The sequence below is a fragment of the Arachis ipaensis genome, chromosome B5, assembly GCF_059453495.1.
Source record: "Arachis ipaensis isolate K30076 ecotype BB chromosome B5, ASM5945349v1, whole genome shotgun sequence".
Taxonomy (NCBI): Eukaryota; Viridiplantae; Streptophyta; class Magnoliopsida; order Fabales; family Fabaceae; genus Arachis; species Arachis ipaensis.
In genome coordinates this window covers 116,925,912-116,952,488 of record NC_142440.1, presented here as the reverse complement: position 1 = coordinate 116,952,488, position 26,577 = coordinate 116,925,912, and the positions used below count along the sequence as shown (strand labels likewise).

Sequence of the window (26,577 nt, the reverse complement as noted above, 5' to 3'; positions counted from 1 at the left end):
AATTTAGTATTTGGGGGTTTTGAGATTTTGATGTTTTGATGTGTTTAGGATCAATCTAACTTGAGAAGATTGTTGGATTGTGATCCTATAATATTTGGAAAAGGTAAGAACCCTAACCCTTTTATGAATTTTTGAGATCTTGAGTTTAGGGATTAATTATAGTGATATATGTGGGTTAGATTGTATATTGCTGGTGTAAAAATCAAATTGGAGGTCGAACTGGTGAAATTGGAACTCATTTGAGGAAATGGAAGCTTGAGATCAATTTCGGAAGCTAGGTTCATTGGTGAGGGGCTGAGGTTGATAGCTTGTGGTGCAGGGAACCCTTGAGGTGTTCCGAGTTTATCGGGAAATCACCCAAGGTATGGTTTCAGTTTGTCGTATCTAAAATATAATGTGTCATGAAAACTTAGGCTAGTGACTGTAAGGTAGAAATCGAATTGTTGATGTTGTTGATTGGTTGAGATGGATTATTAGGTATATGGTTAATGGTTTTGGAGGTTGTGATTGATGCTCTTATTAATGATATATGTAATTTGTCTATGATGTTGATTGATATGCATAATGGTTAATGAATTTGAATATCATTGAACTTGAAATACTGAGTTGAGATTGATGAAAGTGGAGGATTGGTAAGTTGTGAGATGAATGAGGAGGTTGAAAATATGAGTCGGGAGTGTTTGATGCTGATATGGTAAGGTTTGGGTTGGTTTTTAAAATGTTTAGAATTGGTATGTTTTTTAAAGTGGAGGTTTGTAAAGTTTAATGAAAACTATGATTTTGAACAACTTTGGCGGAGCATAACTTGGCCTCCGGACCTTTGATTTTTGTCAAATATGTCTAGAAAAAAGATTTGGTCCGAGAGGTTTACACCGCTCGAAGAACGGAGGAAAAATGTTTTAAAACAAGAAAGTTATGTGCGATCAAAGTTTGGTGTGCAAAACAGGGATTCTGGACTTAGCAGCTTTTTGAAACTCCTGCTATGCACGCGTACGCGAGGAACACACGCGACGCAGCCATTGGACACTGTCCAAAGAGCTTGTGTACGCGAGATGTGTGTCGCATATGCGAGAGGTACAAATCTTACAAGGACGCGTACACGAAAGGTGACACGCGACGCGAGAATACGCTACGGGTTGCGCTCCTCGCGTATGCGAGCAGGGGGTCACGTACGCGAGCCCCTGTTTTTCCAAAACCTTGATTTTTTATTTTTAATGCTTTCTCCAACTTTCAAAACCCAAAGTCTGGTAGGTGAATTTTGGGTAATGAAGTACAATGAGGGTTGTGAGGAAGGTAACTTATTGATGAAGAAAGAGGTGAATTAATGATGATAATGGCGGAAGTGCTGTTTATGTTATGAGTCGGATGACTATATTGATAATGAATTATGGCTGATTATGAATACATGATTATTGATTGATTATATGATTGTTGCACTTCCAAATATCTGAGATACGAGTTTTCCTGGGTGAAAGTAGTGGCTTGCCACCACGTGCTCCAGGTTGAGACTCGATACTCTGCTGATCCTATGTCGTAAGTGTGGCCGGACACTTAGACCTCTTCGGTGAGCTTGCCCCGTGGATATACAACAATGTGTGTTATATGATTATGAATGTTTATGAATTGAGGTTTGGAGATGCGAGACAAAGGCAAAGTCCAATGGTTAGCTACCAGGACTTGTCGGGTTGGCTATATAACCGACAGATGAGACTTATCAGTCATAAGACAGGCATGCATCATATGCATCTATATATATGTATTTACTTGGTATGTTTTGTTTGGAATGCCTAATTGATTGCATAAACTACTTGCTACCTGTTTATCTCTTGTACCTGAATCCTAATTGGGATTTCCTTGCATGTAATAATTGTGTTTGAAAAAAATGATTCTAGTTAGTTGCCTAATTTATTTTTGGTTTAGTTATATTATAAGATTAAATTATATGTCAAAAGTTCTAGGATCGCCTTCGGCTTTCTCGAGACATTATATGTTAGAGATGTGGGCACTGTTACCATGCCTGAGAACCTCTGGTTCTCATCCCATACATATTTTGTGGTTTTCATATGCAGGACGTGAGACACCTCGCTGAGGCATGCTGGAAGCTTCTCACAGCGAAGACTTTTGTATTTTGGGACTTATTTTTGGCTTATGTAGATACTTATTATCTCCACCCCTTATGTATATGATGCTTGTCCCTCTTAGAGGTTGATTTGGAGAAAACAGGTTTTGTAAACTATATTTTGGGTCTTTTGGGTTCCTTTTGAATGTATGTATATATGTATATATATGCTTTGGCCGGTTATAACTTCGCGAGCTAAGTCAGAAGCTTAGTTATCTGTATCTTGGAACTCTCCTCTTATGTTAGATATAATTAAGTGTTGCTTTATTCTTATCCTCCTCGGTTTACGTTTACCGCTAACGTTGACGTGAGTGTTGCGCTTTATCGTTTAACGCTTTTGTTTTAATTTTCCTTCAAAGGCTCCTAGATATAAATCTTTTTCAATTATATATATATAATTTTACTTTTAGATGTCGTAATACCTCACCACCTCTATTTTATGACTTAAGCATAAGACTCTGTGTGGTAGGGTGTTACAATAATGTTATCGTGAATATGTGTTCCTTGATGTCATGTTCTTTTTTTTTTATTCTTTTGCAGTGTGTGTTCAATATGTTTTGGATGAGTTGGATGAGGGCTATGATGATGACGAGGATGAAGATGACAAAAGATTATAGCTGATTTTTTAGGATGGTTGAACATGATGTATCAATACACTTGTGTTTATGTTTTGAATTGACTTTGTTGTTTTTAGTACTTTTCTTTTAGTTTGATAACATGATGAACTTGTTTATTTTTTGAAATACTATTAATGTTCTAATACAAGTTTGATTTCAACTGAAAATTAGATGAAAGTTTGTCTTGATTAAATTTATATTTATTTTGTATGGAAACAGGTTTATTTTGTGTTAGAAAAATCTAAAAAAAAAATATCTAAAACAATTTTTTTTAATTTGATAAGAATATAGCCACGCTTTAAAAGCATGGTAATAAGTTTATATAGGCACACGAATTAAGAAGTATGGCCATAGTTCAAATTTAAATACGTTTAAGAAAGTGTAGTTGTATGTCCATCAGAAAACATGTTTAGAAAACGTTACTATAGGATTATACATAAAGCTACACTTTTAAAGTGTGGCAATAGTTAATGGTGAGGCAACAAAGTAAACATGGGCATAGCTCAATAAAAGCGTGCCAATAGAAAAACCGACACACTCACATATGTGACCCTTGCAATGTGGCGGTAGCTAAAAAATCGTAGCCACAAGCTGTGGCTATATTTTTTTCTCACTTTTTGACACATTTAAAGTGTGACAAAAGCTTATTTTTTTTGTAATGTGAAAATTAAATTACAATTTCATATAACTGCTTAGAATTTGTTTGCAAACTCTTAAAATATATTAGTACAAATTTATTTGTGTATTTCAGTTAAGCTATCTCTATTTCAAGTGGTGCAAAAATTATTTGTTCGTGGTTTAAACGCTTAAAGTTTATTTATAAGTTCATAGACAATTAAAGTATGTTTCCTTTGGCAGAAAATTTATTATTGATTTTATTATTCAATTCGTCATCTGTTTGAGTATTATTAACTAATAGTTTTGGGTTGATGGGTTAGATTTGGTCGTTTGGGTTGGAATTGCGGTGATTTGGGCGACGGGAATAGGGTGGGGTTAGCGTGTTGGGAGATCTGTTTTAAAAATTTTGTAATTATCATTTCTCTCGAGAGTAAATTTGTCATGAAATTAAAATTCTTAGGAGAATGACCATCTTAAAATTTATTAAATGTGAAGAAAAATTTTGAAAATAAAAGATATCGAAGAAGATTTTGATTTTAGGCAAAAGTATTGAGTACCGATACTTTACTATTATTATTATTGTCCTTGTAGTATAATATCCAATACGTATAATCGCTAGTGAAAATGAAAAAAAAATGAAATATACAAAGCTTAAAAGGTCACACTTGTAACTTTGTAAGAGAAGCAGCTACTGATGGGGGCTAAGAATCCTGTGTTTCTGGTTTAATATCTTCACCTGCTTGAGGTGTATGGATGCGACTCCTGAGGTCCTCAAACGCCTTCATGCTCTCTGCATCGAAGCCACCTGCAAACTGAAATAGAGTTTCCCCACCACTGTTATTTTCTGGTTTTCAATTTATTCTGTTTTCAATCGATAATATTGAATAATTTTTTTAGCCAAAAGTAATAAGTACGATAATCAGAACATGTTTATTTTTATCCTGTAAATTAAACAGAAGTTTATTAGATTTTTTTTTTAAAATTTGACACCTATTTAAACGAAAAATGTGTATGTAATAAAAAAGATGCTCTAAAATAATAAAATAAAAATTAATTATTATTAAATTTATAATTTATATTATCTATTAAATCTAATATTTTTATTTGAAAATAATTAGACTCTTATTTTTTTTATTTTATTAATTTTCATATTTTAGAGAAGGTTGATCGATATGTAATAAACCTCTTCAGCACATGTAAAGTTGTAAACAAAGTAACAAACACGGAAACAAAATAAGCTATGATTACCTGATGGACACGGAAAGCAAAACGAACACCTTGCAGTACCAAAAACTCTCTTGTTGGTTCCTTCTCAGGTCCAGATAATATATCAAGCTCTGACGCCACACGTTTCATGTACTTCTTTGCCAATTGCACTGAAGAAAGCTTGATCTGCAAATGTGATGTTTATCACTTAAGTTATGTGTCAAACGACCATCAAACCAAGAAATTAATTTAAAAATAATAATAAAAAGATAATAATACAAATTTATTTTTTTAATTTAATATTTATAATTTTTTATATGTAATATCTATAATTATATATTTATTATATCTAAAATTATTTATTTATTTTAATAATAATTAAAAATATAAAATAAAAAAAATGAATGCATTAAAAAATGTCAAAATAAAAGTAAGTTATGGCACCCAAATTATAGCTTCCAAATATTATTTTTGTTGAAAAGGATCTATGTACCTATGTGTTAATTATTTATTTTTGGTAGATTAATATTATGCGGATAGTGCAAATCTGTATACGGCTACACTTGCAATGTATTCCATAAATATATTAAACAATGTGAACAATAGATATATTGGATATTCACTTTACTAGGTGTACGAATGATTATTCTAATATTAAAATTTAAATGAATAATTTAAAAGTATAGTATATTTTTATTTGATTGATTTAAAATAATTATTAGTTAGCTAGCATAACCCTAACTATAATAGCAATGTGCACATTGCAACCCTACATATTGCATGAACTGTGAACTACAACAGAGACTAGCTAACATACCTTGCCCACCACTCCAGAATCCATGAGCCAGTTTACAGGGATACCAAATTCCCTGTACCGCGAAATAGCCATATCTCTTGTGCGTAAGAGTGCATATACACTTTGTTCAACTCTGAAGGGACAATAACAAAACATTCAGTTTTCAAGCAAGATTGATTTGAATTGATTCATCTCAGAAAGATGCATACTTCTCAAGCAAAGAATACATCTTCTTTAGAGCCGCTTCGCACGAGAGTTTGGGATCATCGACAAAGGTTGAGACTTTATTCTCCAATTTCATCAGATCCTGATATTCAAATGCTGCTTCCCTTAGTGCATCGGCTTTCCCTTCAGGCCAATCAAAGTGCTTCAGCACAGCTCGTTCATCAACCTTGGCATAACACATAAAAAGAGTTAATAAGAAAGTGATATATCATGCTGCATGATTATTTCCATGTAGTGGTTTTACGGGGCCTAATATTAATTCGAGTAATGATAGAGAACCGACTTTTTTCCGCCAAAATTAGCCAATTTTTTTATAATTATTTTGTTAATCTTAAATTCTAAACTCTAAATCCTAAATTATAAACCTAAACCTAAAGTTGATTAATATCGGCTAACAAGAAGTTGTTCCTTGTACTTTCTCTATTAATTCTTGATGCTGCAATGACACATTATATGTATACCAGGAAGGAAAGTTCCTCATCTAGCCAGTTCACAAAGGCAACAAGGTCTTCGATTTCGGAAAACGATGCTGCTCGAACTTCAGTTGCCAAGGACATGACAAAATCACCTTGCGATTCTACATCAGCTTTGACCTATATCCCAAAAAACAAAATTTCAAAATCTGTTCTGACTTCAATAAGAAAGTAGCAAAAGAGATTAAAAATTTAAAAGAAACAATCCTTGAACATACAGCTAAGAGGAATGATGATCTGTTCTCAATTTCACCAATCATGTTGCTCCTTGCATCAGACGCATTACTTGTTGAAGAAGCTAACAGTGATGAAGTATCCTTCTTTGCCTCTCTTTTCATTAATGTTTGATAAAATTCGACTAGCTCTGGAGCTCGGTGAACTTTGTCGCCATCCATTGCTCCTCTCGATATGCTTCCTGGTGGAGGAGGTGGCGGTGGTGGCAGTGGAGCACCTGGAGGAGGAGGAGGAAGAGGCGGAGCAGATGGTACTCCGTTAGAAGGAGTCAGCTTTGTGCCACTCGGAAGACGACAGGCTGGTTTAGGAGGTGGCCGAGGTATCCTAGTAGGCCTTTTCTCAATCTCTGCAAGCTTCATCTTGCTAATGCTTTGTGTGTCAACGCTCTTACCATCTTCAGATTGATCATTGGTACTGCCAGCAACAATTGTCTTCTCCTTTATTTGAGTTAGTTTCGGTGGCAGAGTTATAGACCTCTCTTTGCTCATACCACTCAAACTTGAGTTATCGCCAAATTTTTGTGCTCTTGCTTTGTCAGCTTTTTCTTTGATCTGTTTCTCCCTGGCTAACGCCAATTTGTGCCGGTCTTTATACGCCGGATACTTCTCCTCCATTGATCCCTCAACTACTGACTTAGACATCAACTGGAATGACGTTGCAACAGAATTCAGGGAATCATTATTGTTTGGAGTTCCAGGAGAATCAGGATTATTTTCCTGATCCCTTAGCCCAAATGTAGTGATGGCTACACTATCGCCTGCGTTTCGCAACATCAAGCTCTCCAGCGGACCCCTCGGCTTAACTCCCATACTCATCCTTCTTGGAGAATTTTCCGAAAGAGATCGAGCCGGCGAGGAAAGAGTACTACTATCATCTTTGGTCTTACCCCATTTCTTCAACTTCTGCATCAAGCCAGCTTTCTTGCTAAGGCTACTATATTTGCTAGTAGAGCTATCAATTGAGGTGTTGTCGAAATCTTCGCTTCCTGGGGAAGAAGGATGGGAGAAGTTGCTGTCTAGATCAGTGTCGCCTTGGCCGCGTTCTGATCCGCCGGCGTATTCTAGCATTAGCTGCTTAGCCTTCTCTTGTGATTTCGGGCTGAGGCTTTTGCTGAGGTCGCGAGCCGATACTTTTCCTTGGGGTGCTTGATAGTTCCTGAGCTCATATCTCAAGCACGCGTTAACCCAACGAAGGTATACCAGCTCTTCTACTTCACTGAACCTATTTATCTGAAGTCCTTCTACTTGCTTTAGAAGATCTTCATTTGCATGCCTCACTTTGTTCACCTCTTCTTTTACCTTGGCCACCATTTCACTCTGCAGGTAACGTTCTTGAAAATAAGGTTACACTCATCATAAAAACGACTAAAACATATTCGATTTAATTCAACATTTTCACGAAACACTTATGCAACCTTCACAATAGAAGATTTCAACGAATTTACATAGCTTTTCAAAGGAACTTTCTTCTGAAATATTATATGTTTCGTTAAATAATAAGATCAACATTGATGAAACATAGTCCAATAAAGTGCAGAAGGAAGAAATGAATTTAAACATTACATTTTGGCTTAACTATTATTTCTTTTATATTTTGGTTCCTATATTTTCATTTTGTGCTTTTGGTCCAGTAAAATAAAAAAATGGCTATTTTAATCTACAAAAATGATATGTGTATACTAAAATTCAGCTACCAAATCAGTTATAACATGTGTTGTTTAACTCATTTTCAATGTAATATTTTGTATTTCAACACATATTCTACATGAGTGGTAGATTTGGTAGTTGATTTTAGCGTATACATACCCACCACTATTTGACGTGACACACCAGTATTGATTTTCTGTAAGGGGCATAGTTCAAGACAACACAAACAAAACAGACATGTAATTGTGCATGATTGATTTTCATTGATATTTCGGGTGCTTTCAGCTGGGAGTTCTTAGGTTTTGGTGATTCAAAGCTTCAAAAATATGAAGCTGTATCTTTAGGACTCTAACCTCTGTCATAGTCGAGAGCTCAGCGACTTTGGATTCGGCCGTATTGAGTTTAACGGTCAATTCTCGCTTCTCATGTTGAAGCTCTTTGTTTCTTCTCTTAAGCTCCACCACTTGGACCTCTAAATCGTTCGCAGCTTTGAGTTTCTTCTCAATTTCTGCATCTTTTCTCACCGCGTCTTCTTCTTTCAGCTGAAGACCAGAAACTTGCTGCTTAAGCAACAGCAACTGTCCTTTTGTTTGGTTAGCTTCAAGCTGCATCTGCCTCTGTAGCTCCTTGATTTTGTTTCTCGCTACCTCGAGTTCTCTTTTCGCCGAGCTTCCTCCATTCGCAAGCTCTTCTTGAAGCTTCTTTCTCTCTGCCTGCAATGAATTGATCTTAATATTGAGCATATCGATTTCTACTGTCTTGATCTTCAGCTGCCTTTGTAACTCGACGATATCCGATTCTTGTTCCTTCAGTCCATAGTATTCGAGCAACTCTCCTTCGAGTTTCACTTCTCTCTCCTCCAATTCCTTAACAAGCATTCGCAACCGATCTAGCTCGCTCGCATTGTTCGCCATCTCTAGTTCATAAACTGTGTCTTTCTCGCCTCGTACGGGAAACTCGATCTCTCCCGATAGGAGATGTTCAAATTCTGGTAAAATATCATCTTCGAAGTCGTTAGCTCTGTTAATTATGCTGCTGATTCGCTTAACCTCCTCTTTCTCCTCTTCCTCCTCCTTTTTAAAAAAACCACATCCAAAGAAACAAAGTTAACAAAGATAAGGAAAGTTCTTATTTGGCCAATTGATATGAACATGAAAGAGAGTGCATTAATAAAAAAATACACTTGATTCCGTTTTTTAATTAGTCTATTCTGTTTAACTAATCCAAGAAAACTACACTAATTTTTTAAAAAGTTATTATCATTTCATTAATATAAGATTGATTATTTTCAATTAAAAACATGATGATGTTCTTCTTTACAAACTTACATCCTTCTTATCGAGCTCTGCTTCTTTGCCCTCACCTGGACGCTTTCTACTTCTTGCTTCACCATGTTCTGAGATATTAACTCATAGGGTCAATCTTATAATCCTAAATTCGACTGGCAACAAATATGAATCATGAATCCCAAAATATTATTATTTAAAAGTGAAAAAAAAAAATTAGTGAATAAGAAAATCAAGTACCTGATTTTGAGCCTTTAACATTCAGCTGCTTAACTGTATATGCTGCAAGTGAAGCAGCAACTACAAGTCCTAACCTTACTATCATGAATCTTTAGCTGTTTGAAATACCTTAATTTTGCATCGATAGTTTAAACACGAAACCCATTTCAAGAACCACCCTCCACCACCCATTTTCCAGAACCTCCATAACTGAAATTTTCAAACCATTATATGATAGAGAATTAAGTTAAGCCCAACCCATGTTTAGAAGATTCATTTATATGAATAATATTTCAATGGCAGATACACACAATTGGGTTTATCATCTTATCAGGTTTATGAAACTTCCTAAGAGAAACAGCAACCACCAATAACTAGAGGCCAATGTTAGTCCCAATAAATTGACAAATATATACATATATATACATATTTTAATGTTTATTTTTTTCTCAAAAGGAATATTCATAGTTAAAGCCAGGCAGAAGAACAAGACTGAAAACGACTAGTGACAGTAAAATTAGAAATACAGACATGTTCCGCAGTGGCTTTGTTATTTGGTGGTTTGCTTATTCCATAATTCTTGATTTTAAGGTTAATTCTACTTTAGTATTTTTTTTTTATTTTTTCTAAGATATTACTGAATTAGTACTATAATGAGAAATGTGTTGTTCTGTTTCTGTACATCATTTAATGCAGCATTCACACATGATTGATATTGTATATTTTTCAAACCAATATCCTCCCATGCATTTACATATTATTGATAATTAATTTTATTTATTGGATTTTTTGTTATTTAGTATTTTATTTTGTTAAAATTTCATTAGTTAATTGGGATGTCTTATACCGAATAATAAGAATGATAATAATTTGATGTGTCTGAATTTTAACCATTCAATCTATCAAATTGATCAAGTAGTCATCAGTCTGTGTCTGAAAACAAAATCAGAAACAGGCTCTAATAACTATATATGTATTATGCATTTTCATTAATGAATAAATTTAAGTGTATAATTTATTTGTAAAAACATTGAATATAAATAATAACTTTGGCTCTCAATAATTATTTTCTTTGTTTCCATAAAAACAAAGATATAAAAGACGTTATGACAAAATAAAATCTAATAGAAAGCTTTTGTGTTCTTACACTTGACAGAGGACCCACAAATAAAATCTCATAATCAAGGGACTTCTATTTGTCTGATTAATGGGAATAGAATAGAAGTTTTCTTATTTATTTTCGGAACAGGTGGGTCCAGCAGCTTATCGGCAAGGTCTAATTGGGTTTTAACTGAAAAGAAATAAGAATTGAGGATAGAAAAGCTAAATACAGAAACCAAGATATGATCAAGTAAAGTAAAGCGTGAAGTTTTACTCGGTGGACTAAAGCAAATGGAAGCTATTGGACATTGGCAAGAAAGAAAAAGAATGCAAAAGGAAAAGTGCCCGTTCCATTATTATGTTTCTTCCCAAGTCCACATCACATTGTTAATCTTTTTGGCATTTCTCTTGAACTAACATTTCTTGGTTGTGGTTGCTCAGTTGTTTAAGGAGTATGTATTTAAAACTGAAATAATAATAATAATAATAATAATAATAATAATAATATCACATATAAATTAAAAATAAGTTAAATAATACATATATTTATTCACAAATATATCATGATTATAATAGTTAATTTAATAGCTATTTTTTGTGTATAAATAATAATAATAATAATAATAATAATAAGATTAGGATTCGTGTGTGTAGGAAATTTTCTGCTGTAGTATTTCTTGCTAGTTGCTACTAAGCTTGACCAACTTAACCATGTTGTCTGAAAACCCAGAATTGTCATTTCGCATCCGTTCATCAAAAACGACAGAAAATTTCCCCAAACACCCACAATCCTCCAAATCAATGCAAAAGCATAAGTGGATGGTATTACAGATAGAAAATCGTATTATAGCATTGACAAGTAGAAACATATACCAGAAGACAGGTAGACGAAGCCATTTGTTGCCTTGCTGGTGTGGGCCTGACAATAAAACGTATACCTGTGTTAGTGTGTATGCTGTAAACGAAGACAAGAAAAAAACCCGAAAGAATTTCATTTTTCCTTCCTACAGAGCACAAACAACAAAAAATTAATTTTAATGAAGTAAAACTTATTACACGTCCAATCACATCCATGCATTTATATGATCATTTAAATTATTAATATAAAAAATAATTATTAAAATTAACGATATAACGATATATAATTAAATACTAGTATATTAATAATGTATTCAAATTAAATTCAAAAAAAAAATGTCTAGGCTAATAAAACTTCTTCCGAAAGATAAGGAAGATAAAATTCTCAAAAAAATTATAATCGTCATAAAAATAATTAAAAAATAATTTTTTATATGGATAAATTAATAAAGTAGTATTTAAAAATATATTTTGTTAACAAAAAAATTTTGAAAGACACGAATAATAAATAAAAAAATGTTAGGAGTTAATAATTTTTTATTAATGTCAATATTTTGAGTTAACGTCTTATTTTTATACCATTGGAGTTTAGGATTTAGGATTTAGTATTTTTGGTTTAGAATTTAGTCTTTAAAATTTAGTATTAGTCAAGTATTGAAAAAAATAATAAATTTTATTAATCATGTAACATTGCTCACAAACAAACTACTCAAAAAGAGTAAAAAATGTAACTAAAATAAGAAAAAGGGATTATATTTTCATAAGTCGCAAATAACTTTTGTGTAACACGCTAATATTCAAATCCTTATACTTGAGTCATAAGTCAATGATAATAAGGTGGTACGACTCTCAAGGTAAAATTATGATATGTACATATGTATAATTGCAGGAAGTATATACGAGAAGTCTGAAAAGGAGTAAAATAAATTGCAAATGAATAACACTCTCGCATCGATAAAACTGAAGATAAGACGTATTCGAAAAGCGATATAAAGTAAAACATTAAAGAATAACAGAATAAAGATAGGATATAAATATATAACATAGTAAATAGCCACTAATCGCGACCTACGAAGTTTAGGCCGGCTAGGGTTACAGAATTTAAAATAATTTGATAACAGTATCTCCTATCTCTCCCAAAATATACATAAAGGCCTCTATAGGCAAGTTTTCAAAAGGAATAAATACATAATATAAGTTTTTCAAAACAAGTATAGAGAGAGTCTAAACAAAATATAAACAGAGTGCGAATTTCTTCGTCATCTCTCAGATGAACTACAGCTCATTGCTGAGTACCTGGACTTGCATCTGAAAAACAAGAGATATATACAGAATGAGAACTCCCGACCCATGGGTTTTCAGTACGGTAAAAGTGCCAAATAAATACAATGCACTATAATAAGAACTCACTAAGCATCTTAAACTTTCTTTCATCAATTATTCACCCTAGATTTTCACTAATCCATGAATTAGGCAACTGTCTTATGGGATATTATGTCTAATTCAATTTCTCATCTTTCTCAACTTTCCAAACTTTTCAACTTTCAATTTATTACAGTATCATAACCAGAACCAGCACTAGCCCTCACGTCAACCAACATCAGCATGAGGGACCTCTCAGTTGTGCAAACACAAGCAATACAAACAAGTAATTCAAATATAGCAGTTAGCATATAATCATGTAACATATTCAATTATAATTAGGCAATCTAAGTACAATTAAGCAAACTCAAACAATTCAAATATATGCAAATAATGTATGCCTGCCCTATGGCCAATGAGCTCATATGTCAGTTGTACAGCCAAGCCCGACATGTCTGGTAGCTAACCCGGATATCATCTCTCAACACGAAAGAAATTCTTAACCTTCTAGGAGGGAATCCTCAACCTCCCATTTAGAGAGAGACTACAATGTAACGAGAGGGAATCCTCAACCTAACTAATTCACACCACAGCTAGGAATCGAATCGAAGGGAATCCTCAACCTTCTCCATTCAATTCCCTGATGTAGCAAGAGAAGGAATCCTCAACCCCGCTTGCCCATCGTAACAAGAGAGGTAATCCTCAACCTCTTCTTTTTCATTACAGCAAGAGAGAGAATCATATATCTCAACTTGCCTATCCGTGAGTGGGTTCCAACCACCGTCCTCACCATCTCAATTTGAAACTCATTTCAATTCAACACAAATAAACATACCTGACATCCAAATTAATAATTACAGAACTAAACCGAAGGGAATCCTCGACCTTCTATCCAACTCTCTAGTATGATAAGTAAGGGAATCCTCAACCTCAAACTCGTCCACCGCAACAAGAGAGGGAATCATCGACCTCCACTTGTTTATCATAGCAAGTGAGAGAATCCTCAATCTCAACTCAGCCTTACCTGAGCGGAATAATACCACCGTCCTCACAACACAAATCTTATTGTCTCTTTAATCACAATCATATCATGGGAGAGCGAATCCTCTACCTCAACTCGCCTATTCATTACCTTCCTCAATCAATCTCATATTCAATTAGTTTACCGCTCATAAACCCTGATCCTTAATTCAGTTCCTCACTCCTCAATCTCCTTCAATATCTATCACTCTCCCCACATATTTGTCCTCATTTCAAAACCTAGCACGAAAAAGGAAATCCTCAACCTCAACTCGTCTAGTCATTCTGGGATATAGTGTCTGTCACACTTCACCATCATCATATTGTCCAAAATCTTACTCATTTATATAACATATAACTCGGAGGGAATCCTCAACCTCCCCCAATCCGCCATCATTTACCAATTATCAATAACTTACACCAATCGCTCATTTCGCTCATTATCATCATCATTCTCATCATACTCGATCATTACTCATCATCACATTCATCATCATCACACATCACTTCACATCTTATTCATTCTCCTCAATCTCACTAACTCAACTCTTTAGATTTGGTCCCTAACTCATCCATCCTTAATTATACCAGCTCAATAATTTTATTGGGATTTATAAAGGTTTAAAAGGCTAAAAGAATGGTTAAAAACTCAAAAATTCAATTTTTTCAAAATTGGGTGGTCATACATACGCATGAATCCAAAATTTCGACAAAGTCATGTGTGCATGAACCTGCTCGCGTATGCATGAGTGCAATTTTTGCCAAAGTGTATGCATGCCATGTCCGCATACACAAGAGTACTTGGCAATGGCCAGTGCTCACGTCGCGTGACACCTCTGTGTACGCGTGCATATCAGAAATCAAAATAGCTAATATGCTTTGATGACGGCAGTTCACGCCCAACACTTGAGTTTTTCACTCTAAGGCTCACCCCAAAAGTTCCACAAGTAAATTTAAGTCCTCAAAGTGTGCCAAATTCACCCAAAAATACTTAACCCGTGGAAATATTTGATGAAACTCATCAATAGCTCATACTAGAGATGCAATAATACCTAGATAGAATCAAAGAGGGTGAGAGTGACGAGTGGCCGTAAACAGCTCGTCAATCGAAGCACTGAAGAGGAAGTTATGGTGGTTTAAAGATCGAATGAGGGTCAGGGTTTGGTTCTTCATTCTCTCTTCCTAACTGCAGTCTCCCTCTCTATGTGTTGTAATGAGCTGAATTTGCCTTAATGATGGCTTATATATGCTGGGTTAGGCCCACCCGATTCACATATATGGCCCATTTGTCCCGACTTTGAGCCATAACCTTTAAGATTATCCTTTTAAGGTGCGTTTAAATTATTTTTTACCATCTCAATTACAAATTTTAACTTTTTAATTTTTCTCATTCATAATTAATTTTCTCAACTGCAGTACCGGACATATCTCAGCCAATACTGCCGGTCCAATTTTCAGTGCGCATTTTTACGCAGAAAATTATGTTTTCTGACTCAGAAAAATCCACTAAGTCTAAATATCATATTTAAATTGTCAAATTACTATTGCTATATTTTCAAATCATTTTCGCTTATATTTAATTTATTACTTAATTATTATGGTTTGACCAAATTTTACATCCTACCCACCTTATTTAAAATTTTGCCCTCAAAATTTTTGTTGCCTTAAATCCGTGTTTAGGCCACGATGCATCTTAGTTGTTCTTAGGATTAGTGAGAATCCGCAACTGAGTCGATAATTCTCTCTCCTAAATTCTACAATTGAATTAACTCCATTTTTGGCACTAAGTCTACTCCAGTTCACTCTTAGCTTTCTCTAGGTCTTTCTCAATAGCGATTCTAATATCAAGTTCACCTCTTTTAAACCTTCTATAACTTCCAATTGAAATCTTAACTTAGAATTTTCAAAACTTTTCAAATCCCTAACAAATGTCAAAAGAACCTCCACTAAGCCGAAGTTCACCATCCTTCACAGGTTCCTTCTATTCAACCTCAAGAAGATGTTAGAACTTTCCATTCAACGTTTTTTAATTTCGTCTTTCAAAATCAGTCATTATCCATTCAATCTAAAGCCAAAGTCATCATGATCAAATATCGTAATGCTTATCTTTCAAACACTACAATTTGCATTCACTTATCACAGAACCAATTACACAATTATAATCATTTTTGTAACCATTTCAGATTCAATATAATCTCACAGCCACCATCAAAATCAATTACCTAGAAATCACTATCTACATTAACCCAGTGAACCTTTCAGGTATTCAAACCTAAAGTATTTCTAACCATCTCTTACTACTTATTGCAACCATACTATGTCAATGCTCCCGCAAGCTTCCGCTGTGTCACTCTGATTTTCAGCCACCAAGAATCCAATTATCCATCCACGTCATGTTCTATTATCGGATCACAAAAACTTAGGCTCACTTTTAAACTTTCTCAGTCTATTCCCAAATCACATCCTAATTATCCAAAACCTATAACATCAATTTCCTAGTAATTAGTTATCCTCCAATTTCTACACAATTGTTCAATTTCTCGAACTTTCATTCTAATTCTATTTCCAACTATACCAATGCCATTTACAAGCCTCCTCTATTCCCAATAAATCTAAGCCATCAATCGATAGTTCATTTGAAAATTATGTTTATTGCAATTTAGCTTTACATTACAAACGAATACAACACGCCATTATTATGTCAAGCAGCTAAATTTTAATTATACTTGTCAATTTCACAATTACCTCAACCTTGTTGAGATCAGCCCTTTCTTTGATTTTTCCTGTATGAACAATCTCGGGAGATATGCCGTAGTCTCCAACAACGATAGCACAGTCCTAACTCAGTTCGGTATGGCTGGTCCGAATGGTATCTCCCACATATTTGGCACCTCAAATCATCCGAAGTAGCCTCCACCTATTTTTCTTTACCATTTTCTGTGTGATTGTCATTTCTTCGGTAATTGTTCCGACCTTGGAAAAGCTGAGGTGGATACCCACTCCTCTTGAAAGCTAAGCCCCTCGCCGCGAAGCCCTTATCTTGCTCCTTTGATTGGACTCTCGGCGGTCACTCCTCGCCATATCAAGTTTTTTGGAGCACTCTTCCACCACTCGGCTCTTGTTAACTAACTCCGTAAAACTCTTAACCTTAAGAGGCACCACAACTTCCATGATATCATTCCTCAAATTGTCTTGGTACTTCATACACTTCCACCGCTCACACCCTTCAGGAGCACCCTGACAAACCCTCGAGAAATGGCACAACACTAAGAATTTGTTCATATAAATAGCTACCGATATTGATCCTTGCTTTAATTTAGAAGCTCTAATTCCTTAGCCTGTCTTGTAGAGCCTGGAAAATATTTCTTGTAAAACTCCCCTCTAAACATCTCCCAGGTAATCACCTCATCTCCATTCCCTTACTGCAGAAGACGGTGAGCTCCTTGCCACTAGTGTTGTGCTTTTTTTCTCAACTGATATGCAGCGAATTCCACCAACTGACTCTCAGGTACATGTTGCGCATGCATTGCCCTTTTTATCACCTAGAACCAATTATCGGCTTCCGTCGGATCAGTCGACCCTTGAACATTGGAGGATTAACCTTCGAAAGGTTGTCAAGGTCATCAGACCTTCATCAGCTGAGTTTCTTTCAAGTCCGTTACCATTCCTGTTCATTCTTTCCATGGCCTGGTTAGTAGCTGTAGTGTTTGTGTGCATCGCGTTCACAAGGGTAGTCATAGCAGCCAAGAGCGCGGCTTGGTTATTCCCCGATGTACCTTCCGCATTTTCTCCTCACACACGGGTTCGACCACGCCCACGAGTCATCATTTAGGTCCTATCCACATCAAACAAGCGATAGCAAAGTGATCAGTCTCAATATCTCAAGTTAAAGTGTTTCAAATTCTTAAAATTATACTCATGAACTTCATGCTAAACATATCAATTAGATATTCTAAATTGCAATGGCACAATTTAGAGTATGCATTGAAGCATCAGCAGTCCATCCCTCAGGCTCACGAGGACAAACTGCTCTGATACTATAGTGTAACACCCTAATATTCAAATCCTTATGCTCGAGTCATAAGTCAATGATAATAAGGTGGTACGACTCTCAAGATGGAATTATAATATGTATATATGTATAATTGAAGGAAGTATTATACAAGAAGCCTGAAAAGGAGTAACGGATAACACTCTCACATCGATAACACTCTATCCAAACACTCTTCTCTCTTCTGATTATAACCCACGTGACTAACCTTAAATCAATGATGAAAAGTTTCACAAGTAAAAAGGTATGTGCAGATTAGGGTTCCATCACAATGAAAAAGGTAATCACCAAGCCTAGGCATCAAAGAGAAAAAAGGAAAAAAAAAGTCAGATGTTGGTACTAAAAGCAAAAATCAAATCAAAGGTTGAATCGGAAGAAATATCAGCATAACAGTCCCATTCTTGTGCAAGAACTCTAGCTTGTTGAAGCTACCCTTCTTTTTGCTGCACATTTTCGGATAAGAGATAAACTCTACAAGCCATGAATCACTGTTGTTGTCACATCTCTCATCTGCGTCTCGGCTCTAATTTTTGGAGAAGAAGAACAAAGTCAAAGATGTTCAACCAAGCTCAAATTTTGGAAGCTTTACTCTTATTTAAAAAGGTAAACGGCCAGATATTGAAGCAAGGAGAGTAAGTACAATATTTGGGTCTTCATAGCTTTTGAGCTAAACCTTCTTCATGGTTTTACATTGAATTTTCTGTTCTTTAGTTTTATCATTCTTTGTTTTTCATTCAACGGAAAAAAGGCAAATATGTGAAGTATTAGTAAAAGTCAATGAGAAAAAAGTCAAATAGAGTAATCATGGAAAAAAGCCAGAAAATTATTTTCAATCTCTTTTGTTTTTTATTTTATATTCATGATCTAGATGAGATTCCCTTGCTAAGTTAGGTGAGCACTTAGTGGTTGAAAATCTAGGAGTTTGTCTTGATAGGATTTGGTAGAATTCTTGAAATTGGTGGTTGTTAACTTTGAGAAAGATAGTGAAAATTCTACCACAGTTATGGTGGAGACTAAATGTAAATCTCATTGCACATAGTAATTGAACCAAAATACATAACTGTGTCATTTATTTTTCCTACTTTATGTCTGTTTTCACTCGATACGAGACAATAAAATTGTATCCTGCTTAATCAATATTGCAAACTCAACAGAAATTCTAATTTAAATCCAATTTAAAATTAAAATATTCACATTTAAAAAAGACTATAAATTCACTCCCCTTCTCTAGGCTATTGAGAATCTTCACTTAGCATGATCAAATAGCAGAAATATAGGGTAAATGAATTACAGTAGAAATGAAATCTCATGCTGCTTCCAAAGCAATGTATGGAGACAATGAACATATTCAAAGACGAGGTAACTAGAATTCTCCTCAATCACATCACCCACTTGCCTATATTATAACAGAATACAACTGTAATCCCCCTCCCCTCTTGTCTCTTACCTTTTTATTTTTATTTATTTATTTTTTGAATAGCCAAGAGAAAGCACATTGTTGGATTGGAAGAATTTAAAGGGAAAGAAAATGAAAAAAGAGAAAATGGTTAAAAAAGTGATTTTTTTTTTGGAATGAGAAGAGAAAATAAAATGAAAAAAAAAAATAATGTCAAACCCACTAAAATATTTTCACCCAAAGATGAGATGAAAATGAAAAATGTAACAAACATTAATAAAATTACACATTTATCTTTATTATTAATAAATTATAATTTCCATATAATATAGATAAAAGTATTAATGTAATTTTATACTATTATAATTTTCTTTCTTTTCACATTTCTTTCCATCCAAATAAAAAAATTTTTTTTCTCTATTTTATTTCCATCTATTTTCTCTTTATCCAAACAACACAAATAATTTCACTTTTCTTTCTATTTTCTCTCTTCTTATTTTCTTTCTTCTTATTTTCTTTGCTTTGATTTTCTTTCCAATATCCAAACAATATCCAAACAAAGCCGTAGCGACTGGCCGTGCCTAAAACAAAAGACCCACAATTAAAACCCTGCAAATGACTTGCATATTGATATACTTATACAGACATGATAACACAGCAAAAAGTGCAAAGTTCTTTCTTTAGAATTTGATAAGCTAATGAATTTCTGCTTTCAGCAAACAGAAGAATTATAGTAATTTACACTCTCACAGAACATGTACCCATTCAAACTTGGTCATCCCATTTCCATCTTCTTCCCACCTCTTCAAGAACAGCTGCGCGAGCTTGGCTTCTTCTTGCCTCATCCTCCACCCATGATCTGCAACATTTGCTCTCTTCATCAGACTGTCACCGCATACAACTCAAAATAGAAATCACAATTTATACCATGAATATTGTAGCAGAACTCAGAACTAATTTGTGCATCAAATCAAAGTTCTAAAATGCTCTGTTCTATATTTTATGTATAAGAGAAACAACTTAGTTTCATCAAGAGATGGTAGCTGCAACATTAATGCCAGAAACCTAACCATCGCCCTTTGCAAATTCTGCACCAGCGTTACTCTAAATTTTATGCTTTGTTCAAGAAAAAGTTAAACTCAAAATATATGTAGCCAAGTAAACGAAAATTTTTTAACCTCAAATAATGTTGCCCCAAAACCAAACAACTGAATAGCACTAGAAATAAATAAATTATGACAACTAATTAGAAATGTGATTGCACACTACCAACTATCCTACCTCTCTTTCTCTGGCTTTGCAAAGCTTACAAGTTTTGAGATTGTAATTTATAAAGCCATAAATGAAATAGGAGTTTCGAACATAAACAAGTTTAAACACGACAATAGTGGGGTAATATGTATGAGGGGAAGGCGGAAGTCATAAATTACCTAAGAATCTGAAGAGCTTCTTTCTCAGCTTCCAGTGTGGACTTGGTGTCAAGTATTTCTTCATGCTTGGACTTTAAATCACTGAGCAACTTCTGTACAGTTTGATTTTCATCGAGATATATGACTCTCTCTGATGCAAGCCTTTCTGATATCTCATCAACTTCTTTCTTTAAATTAAGTAGCAGCTGCTTCTGACAATCCATCGCCGCCTTTTCTTTCAAATATTCTGCATATATCTTATCTTGGTTACTCTTTTCTTCCTCCAAAGTGTTAACTGCATCATGATAAATCCTTTCTAGATCAACACCTCGATTTTTCTCCTCACTATATTTCTGATCCCAAAACTTCTGTATGTCTCCTCGGCTAAGCAGCTCAAACCTGATCTCTTCTGCTTCAGCTCGCCTGACAGAATTCTCAGCTTCTATTCTTGACAATTCAGCAGAAATTGCTTCCTTCATCCTGCCACTTGTCAGAGCCACTGCTACTTGTGCGTTTGATGATGGTTTGTTTGGCTGAAATCGCTTGCTCTGTCCTGTAACAGTATGTTCAAAATAGAGCTCTCATATGATTATTACACATTTTTAGCACTCAGTTACATAGCCATAATAATTGACAGCGAGTAAGCATTAGCTGGATATAGAAAATTCTGAGCTGAATGCTGTTTCTCTCATTTTTACTATATTTCTAGTTTTCTACAGTTCTACATTGTTCTACAGTTGACATCACGAGAACACATAAGAATTTACATTTTTAAAAGAGTATAACTACGTAAACAAAAAAAATTGCAATATGATCTTCAATGAAATGAAATAATGAATCTTTTCTAGTGATCTATGTCATGTCACAATTTCCTAAGCTCAAATTCTCAAAAGAAATAAAATGACCGTATTTTACTGTACATAAAACTGTAGGGAAAACTGATATACTTGACAAATTTGTGTAATAGTCAATGTGAGAAAAGAAGATTAACATCAGTGCTTATACAAAACGCCTGAGGGATTATACCAAAAACTCTTCTGAGTATACTCCTATCTCCTGCCAACATGTCCATGTACACTGCAGGTGAAGTGATCTCCTTCACATCCATATAGCCTGCTTTTTTAATTGATATCTGGACTGTAAACAAGTCAGGTTTTTAGAGCTGACAAACAGAATATATTCAAAACTCCATACACTATTATTTTGAAAACGGCCTACCTGATCAGTAACTCCAGAAAAAAATTCATACTCCAACTGAGCTTTCCAGTCTATTAGATCCTGTCTTGAGATGAATCTGCAGCATACATATATCTGAATCAGTAAAAATGAAAATTGAATGTCTATTATAAAACGTATAATATGGATTTCATACAAATTGATACTTACCTATCAGGACAAAAATTTATGTTATCTTTGCTGTTCGATCCACCAGAACCAGAATTATCGTTTGAATACAATTTGCTGGGGACTACACCAGCTTCTGCTAAGGCTTTAACCTCAAATTAAGAAGGAAAAATTCAAACTTCTGCAGCAGGTAAGAAAAATAACTTTCATATGAAGTAATGTTCTGCCAGTTTTTACCTTGAATGGATCTAAAATCAGGGTCTTCCACACCGACATCATCAAATGCAGTAACTACGGACTCGGAAAGTGATATAATTGGAGCAATCCTGTGTTTGGGGTTCCTAGAAAGACACAGAAATAACTTTCAATCGATGTCAGGCCATGCTTAAGCAATAAATCTTTCTTGAAAGAAGAATTCAAAATCGGTGCATGCCTCGGGAGCTAACCTTTCAAGATAAGAATTCAATTTAACTAGCCATCTGGCAAACTCTCTTCTGGTACATAGTTGACAGGCTTCAACATCATCATCAATTATCTACACAAATTGGCAAAGTCCACAATATTCATACTGTTTAAATATAGACACACATGATAAATCTTACTCTAAATCAGGGTGTAATCTTATCATTTATGAATTTATAACAAATTACTATAGCACCTGCCCGCATACTGTCTACATGAGCATTTCCCTGGACCTTAGCCTCTATTCTTGTTTGATTTTTATCACTTTATAAGCATATTAGCCTCTATTCTTGCTTGATTTTTATCACTTTATAACCATACATTCACTAGAGACATCAGTACAACAATAACCATACTTAAATGAGTATTGCAATGTTTACAAGATTTCAATACTAATAACTAAAAAAGGTAACTAATTACACTTCATGTCGAATTTGACCTTTTCAAAACACAATTTTCATAGGGTAATAATAATAAAACTTTACAATATTTGTGGATCTTAATTTATATTTAGCTGACATGGTTTGGTGCATAACTGAACAATTTTTTAAATGCATCCAGGACTCTAGGTTCCCATTAATGATGGTTTAATTTAAAATGATTAAGTACTTCAAGTTCTTCCAAGTTCCCATAACGGTTTTACATGAACAATGAAGTAATTTTGCACTTGTATTGGCAAGTAACACATTCCAGTAAGTACCACTGGTCTCTTGGATTCATAACAAAAATCATGCTTCTAGTAACCAACCTTCAAAGTCTTTAAGACTAATAATGCTTCTTCTTGTGTAGCATCCACAGAAACTGGGACTATAATACGATCAAGCTTTTCCAGTGTTGCTGATAAGAGTCAAGGCATTAGGACATTTCAAGATACCACCATAGGTAACACCATACACAACGTGATTTTAAATCTCTTAACTTTTTATAATTGAAAAAAAAAACTGAAAACTGAATTTTATTGGAACTGTTGATTATTTTATAAATTTATACAAATATGTGAAAAGTGATCTTTTTAATAAAAAAGCTAATCTTTTGTCAGAAAAAAAAAGCTGAAACAAACACACTCTAAATAATGAAAGCAATATAAAAAATCTTAGTATAGCAATCAGAATAGCTTCCCAGTTATAGCAGAAATCAACAACACCATACACGAGACATATACTTAAAGCCTTAGCCCTTAGATCACATTAAAGAGGAATATCATCGCAGTAATTTTGACAGGAAAACTATACTTAGAAGAAGTACCCGTTTCAGGGGCAGTAACAGAGGCAGGGACAGCCTCCTCCGCTGCCTCGGTAGTCAAACTGCTCTCACTATTCGACTCAAACTCTGCAGTCTTGTTTCGATCATCTTGAATCTTGACAGTACTCCATTTCCCTTGCAAAACATGCATCGGATCTCTGAATTGAATCTTGAATCCTACATTACACGCAACCAGAGACTTCAAAAATTGAAATTCACTGCCCAAATCATCACTCATCAATATAACAAACAACTCAGATAACAAGAGTTTACCTTTCCTTGATAGAGAGAGCGTAGCAAGCAGAGCAACAAGCACAGCAAGCGTAGTCCCAATGCCTACTACCACATAGGAAGGAAACCCTACAGGCAAGTCAACGCCAAATTTCACACCTTAACTTTCTTCCCCATCAAACCCTAACTATTAAAATTACTAACAGCGACTAAAAATTCAAGCGTAATTAAACAGTGTCGCAATTTATTGATAATCATAATTAAGAATTGGGTATACCGATGAGGTGGAGGAAACATACCTTTGTTGGTAGGCTTGGGCTGGGCCGGATACTCGAGGAAGGCCCAACCGCGGAACTCGTCGTCGTCAGGGGGAGAGAGCCAAGAGAGGGAGAGATTGGTGTGGTGGGCGAGGGAAGCGGAGAGATGGCGATGGTGGTGGTAGCGAGTGGTTGTGCGCAGTGGAAGCAAGGGTCGTAAGAAGCAGAGGAATGGGGTTCGGAAGGAATTTGAAGAAAAGAGAATGTGGCGACGGGAGAAGGTGTTAGTGTTAGTGTTGGAGGGGTGGAAGAGGAAGCGACGGGAGAAAGTTGCAGAATACATTTTATTTTTTGGACACGGCCTAGCTAGGGTCTGGGGTTTGGGTTTGCGGAATTTTGGGGAAGTTGTTATCAGAGTTTTTGGTTTTCGCTTCGAAAATAAGAATGGAGATGGGGAAGGTGAAGGTCAGCTGCTCAGCTGGTGGGGTGCGGGGGTGGCGTGGTAGAGCCAGAGGGATAATCGAATCTAATACTATTAAGCATTACCAAACCAATCCATGTACTATGGCCCACTCCTGCTGTTGTGCACGAGGAGGATAAATTCTGTCTTGGTTTCTATAAATCAGTTTTAAGGAACTCTTAATAGCATATTTTAATCTTCAATAAAATTTGATCAGCAAATTAATTTTTTATATTTTATTTTACTAGACAAATTAATTTTTATAAAAAATTAAACAAATAAATTTTTACTATTGTTTAATAAAATACAATAGTTTTTACAAATTTTTAAAATTTATATATCAATTTGTTTTAGACTATTTCTCTAAAAACATTATTTTTAAAAACTGAGTTTAAGAGTATCTCAAGTCTAAAAAATCTATTTGATGATCACTTATTATCTCAAATTTCAAGACATTACACTTTAAAGGAATAACCTACAACAATAATTCCTTATCAATCTACTTAATTCCTCATCACTCAATTTTATGAGTTTAATGAGAATATGATAACAATTTTTCTCTTTTTAAAGAAAAGATTACAATATTAACTATATATAAGGTTAAGAGCATCATATTAATATGATGCCGCAACAAAGCATCAAACAACTCATAAAAATAGTAATTTGAGACACTAAAAATTTAGAATAAGAGGATAATGACAGAATCATATCTCTAACATATTCTCTACAATTTTATTTAGATAACTCCTAAATTTGAAAGAGCAAAAACATTTTTGAACAATATTACTATCTATGTGAACAATTCATTTGTCACATTCTCTTCATTCTGAGTTTTACCCCAAAAAAATGTAGGTGAAAGGTTTCAAATGTATAATTTTCAAATCATGATGATGAAGTGTAATTATCATGTCATTTGATTATTTTTATCAACTATTTAAATCATTGACATTACTATTATATCTACATTGCATTTAATTTTGACTGATGCTACATGTACAAATCTTTTTGTAACTAAGTCCAACTAAATTGGTGTAAAGTTTTGCAGAAAAAAAAAGCGTGTATACATCATTACTATTTTTTCTGCATTTTTGTAGCACATAAGTTTTTGTTGGAGAGAACAAAAACTTATTGATATAGCACACAAATTTTCGAATCCTAACACATAAAATTTTGTACATAATACAAATTTATTGATGTAGCACAAATATTTTTACGCATTGCACACATATTTTTGCACATAACACACAAATCTTTTCACAAGTACAAATTCTTGTTGCGAATGTATTTTATTAGTTAGGTGAGTCAATATTCTAGGTATGTAGTCCTCGTGCACATCAAAATTTTTATACTATGCAACAAGATTTTTTTTGCTATTCACACAAATTATGTGTTATGCGTATTTTATTGGTTGGGTGTCAATGTTTTGGGCATGTGGTCCTTAAAAATTTTTGTGTTGTATACTAAAATTTGTGTGTTATACACCAAAATTTATGTTTGTGCATCAAAATTTCTGCGCTCTAATTTTCTAAACATTTATAAGAGTAGAAGAAGACGATGGGACGATGATAATGATAATAAAAGAGAATAAAAAGAAAAAAAGAGAAGAAGAAATTAACAACAACAACAATAATAGGAGGAGGAGGCAGTGACGACGATAACAACATTAAAGAAGAAAAAAGGAAGAAGGAACATAAGAAGAAGAAGCAGCAGTGACAATCGTTAAAGAAAAGAAAAAATAGCACAGGTTTTTATTTTTAAACAATTTAGTTAAACTTGGTTATGAAAAGATTTAGACACCTAATAGAAAAAAGTAGCTCAAATTTTTATTTTTAAATAATTTGATTAAATTTAGTTATGGAAAGACTTGGACACCTATTGTTTTTAGTAAAATAAATGCAATGATGAGAGTTTCAAAAAAAGCATTTCAATGCTGAAATTCTTTTCA

General features: G+C 34.3%; 2 protein-coding genes across 3 annotated transcripts; both read right to left on the bottom strand.

The window, feature by feature from the left end:
• Window positions 1-3,888: 3,888 nt before the first annotated feature.
• CHUP1 (Hydroxyproline-rich glycoprotein family protein) lies at window positions 3,889-9,998 on the bottom strand. Its single transcript, XM_016347533.3, has 9 exons — window positions 9,461-9,998; window positions 9,263-9,330; window positions 8,288-9,007; window positions 6,273-7,604; window positions 6,043-6,174; window positions 5,566-5,747; window positions 5,378-5,489; window positions 4,603-4,746; window positions 3,889-4,166 (listed from the first exon to the last, which is right to left on the bottom strand). The coding sequence occupies exons 1-9, from the start codon at window positions 9,543-9,545 to the stop codon at window positions 4,056-4,058; spliced, it is 2,886 nt and encodes a 961-aa protein (XP_016203019.1). The 5' UTR covers window positions 9,546-9,998; the 3' UTR covers window positions 3,889-4,055.
• Window positions 9,999-19,828: 9,830 nt separating this feature from the next.
• Window positions 19,829-24,761, bottom strand: LOC107643791 (SLH domain protein). 2 transcript variants are annotated; one of them, XM_016347538.3, is made up of 11 exons: window positions 24,215-24,761; window positions 23,958-24,044; window positions 23,688-23,861; window positions 23,191-23,279; window positions 22,427-22,515; window positions 22,218-22,321; window positions 22,023-22,125; window positions 21,855-21,930; window positions 21,663-21,768; window positions 20,658-21,189; window positions 19,829-20,086 (listed from the first exon to the last, which is right to left on the bottom strand). In XM_016347538.3, the coding sequence occupies exons 1-11, from the start codon at window positions 24,513-24,515 to the stop codon at window positions 19,993-19,995; spliced, it is 1,755 nt and encodes a 584-aa protein (XP_016203024.1). In that variant the 5' UTR covers window positions 24,516-24,761; the 3' UTR covers window positions 19,829-19,992. The 2 variants fall into 2 exon arrangements, with proteins under 2 accessions (XP_016203024.1, XP_016203023.1); XM_016347537.3 differs by having other exon boundaries at window positions 19,829-20,112; window positions 24,215-24,745.
• Between the last annotated feature and the right edge of the window lie 1,816 nt (window positions 24,762-26,577).